The 1,133-nt window shown below is 40.8% G+C and overlaps 1 protein-coding gene across 1 annotated transcript in view; it reads right to left on the bottom strand.

The window, feature by feature from the left end:
* Nucleotides 1–1,133, bottom strand: part of LOC119591428 (unconventional myosin ID-like) — a gene marked incomplete in the record, with an annotated part of 95,009 nt that overhangs the window by 3,917 nt on the left and 89,959 nt on the right. Inside the window, 2 exon segments of the mRNA XM_037940169.1 lie at nucleotides 186–378; nucleotides 975–1,060. Coding sequence (XP_037796097.1) covers nucleotides 186–378; nucleotides 975–1,060 — 279 coding nt within the window.

Below are 1,133 nucleotides of genomic sequence, written 5' to 3'. Positions count from 1 at the left end.
TTACAACACATATATCAACTAAGCAAAAGTACACTCTACAGCATGGGCTGCAGTTTCCACTCAGGTCAGTAACACAGCCTTATACCCTGGAGATCAATGCACTCTATCCCCCATAAATACCAACACAGACTATCACAAGGCTTTCCCATTTCTGCTGCAGCAAGCAAAATGAATGGGCCCCTAACCTTGATCCTGAGCTGCGGCCAGTCTGACTTGGGCACGTTGGCGAAGAGTGTCTGTGGCGACCGGACGAAGATCTTGGTGTTCCCGTACTTGACATCATTACTGAAACCTTGTTCCTCCACCAGGATCTTGGTGCCTTCACGGTCTGTGCCACCATGGAAGTTTGGCCATGTGTACTGGGATATCATCTTGTATCTGTAAGCGTGAACAAAGGCTTCTACATGCATGCTCCTTTAAGTGCACTAGAGTCTCACCTAAGTTTACCACTGAAACTCTGTTGGATTTTCTCTTAAATTTATCCTTCTATGTGCACTAGATTTTCTGTAAAGTTTACCCTTTTAAGTGTGCTGGATATTTTCCTAAGTTTACCTTTCTAAGTGAACTGGATTCTCTCTTTAGTTCACCCTTCTAGGTGCACTGGATTCTCTCCTAGATTTAACCTTGTATGTGCACTGGATTTTCACTTTCATCAACCCTTTCTAGAGGCAATGGATTCTCTCCTAAGTTTATCCTGGTAAGTGAACTGAATTCTCTCTTAAACTTTCTTTTTCTTTAATTTACCTTCTATTGCACTGAAGTCTTCCTAAGTTTACCTCTCTAAGTGAACTGGATTCTCCCCTCAGTTTACCCTTCTTAATGCCCTAGATTCTCTCCTAATTCTATCTTTCAAGTACTCTAGATTCTCAGCCTCAAAAGTCTGATATTGAGATTAAAAGATGGAGAAGAAATGATTATTAGCTACCCCTATGTTAATTCTTCTGCATATAATGTATGATGCTAAAACAGCTTACCTTCTTAGGAACCGATCATAGCTCTGTCTGTATGCAAAGCCAGCTCTTCTGACGCGCAAATTTTCCACAAGACCTAAGTAGTTGACCTGCGGAAAAGATGACTGATAACATCCTAAAGTGAAAATTTTAATAGAATGCAATGTTTCAAATGTCAATGTA

This window comes from Penaeus monodon, chromosome 28 (assembly GCF_015228065.2).
Source record: "Penaeus monodon isolate SGIC_2016 chromosome 28, NSTDA_Pmon_1, whole genome shotgun sequence".
NCBI lineage: Eukaryota > Metazoa > Arthropoda > Malacostraca > Decapoda > Penaeidae > Penaeus > Penaeus monodon.
Note: the sequence above shows the minus strand (reverse complement) of the source record. Positions and strands in the feature narration are given on the sequence as shown.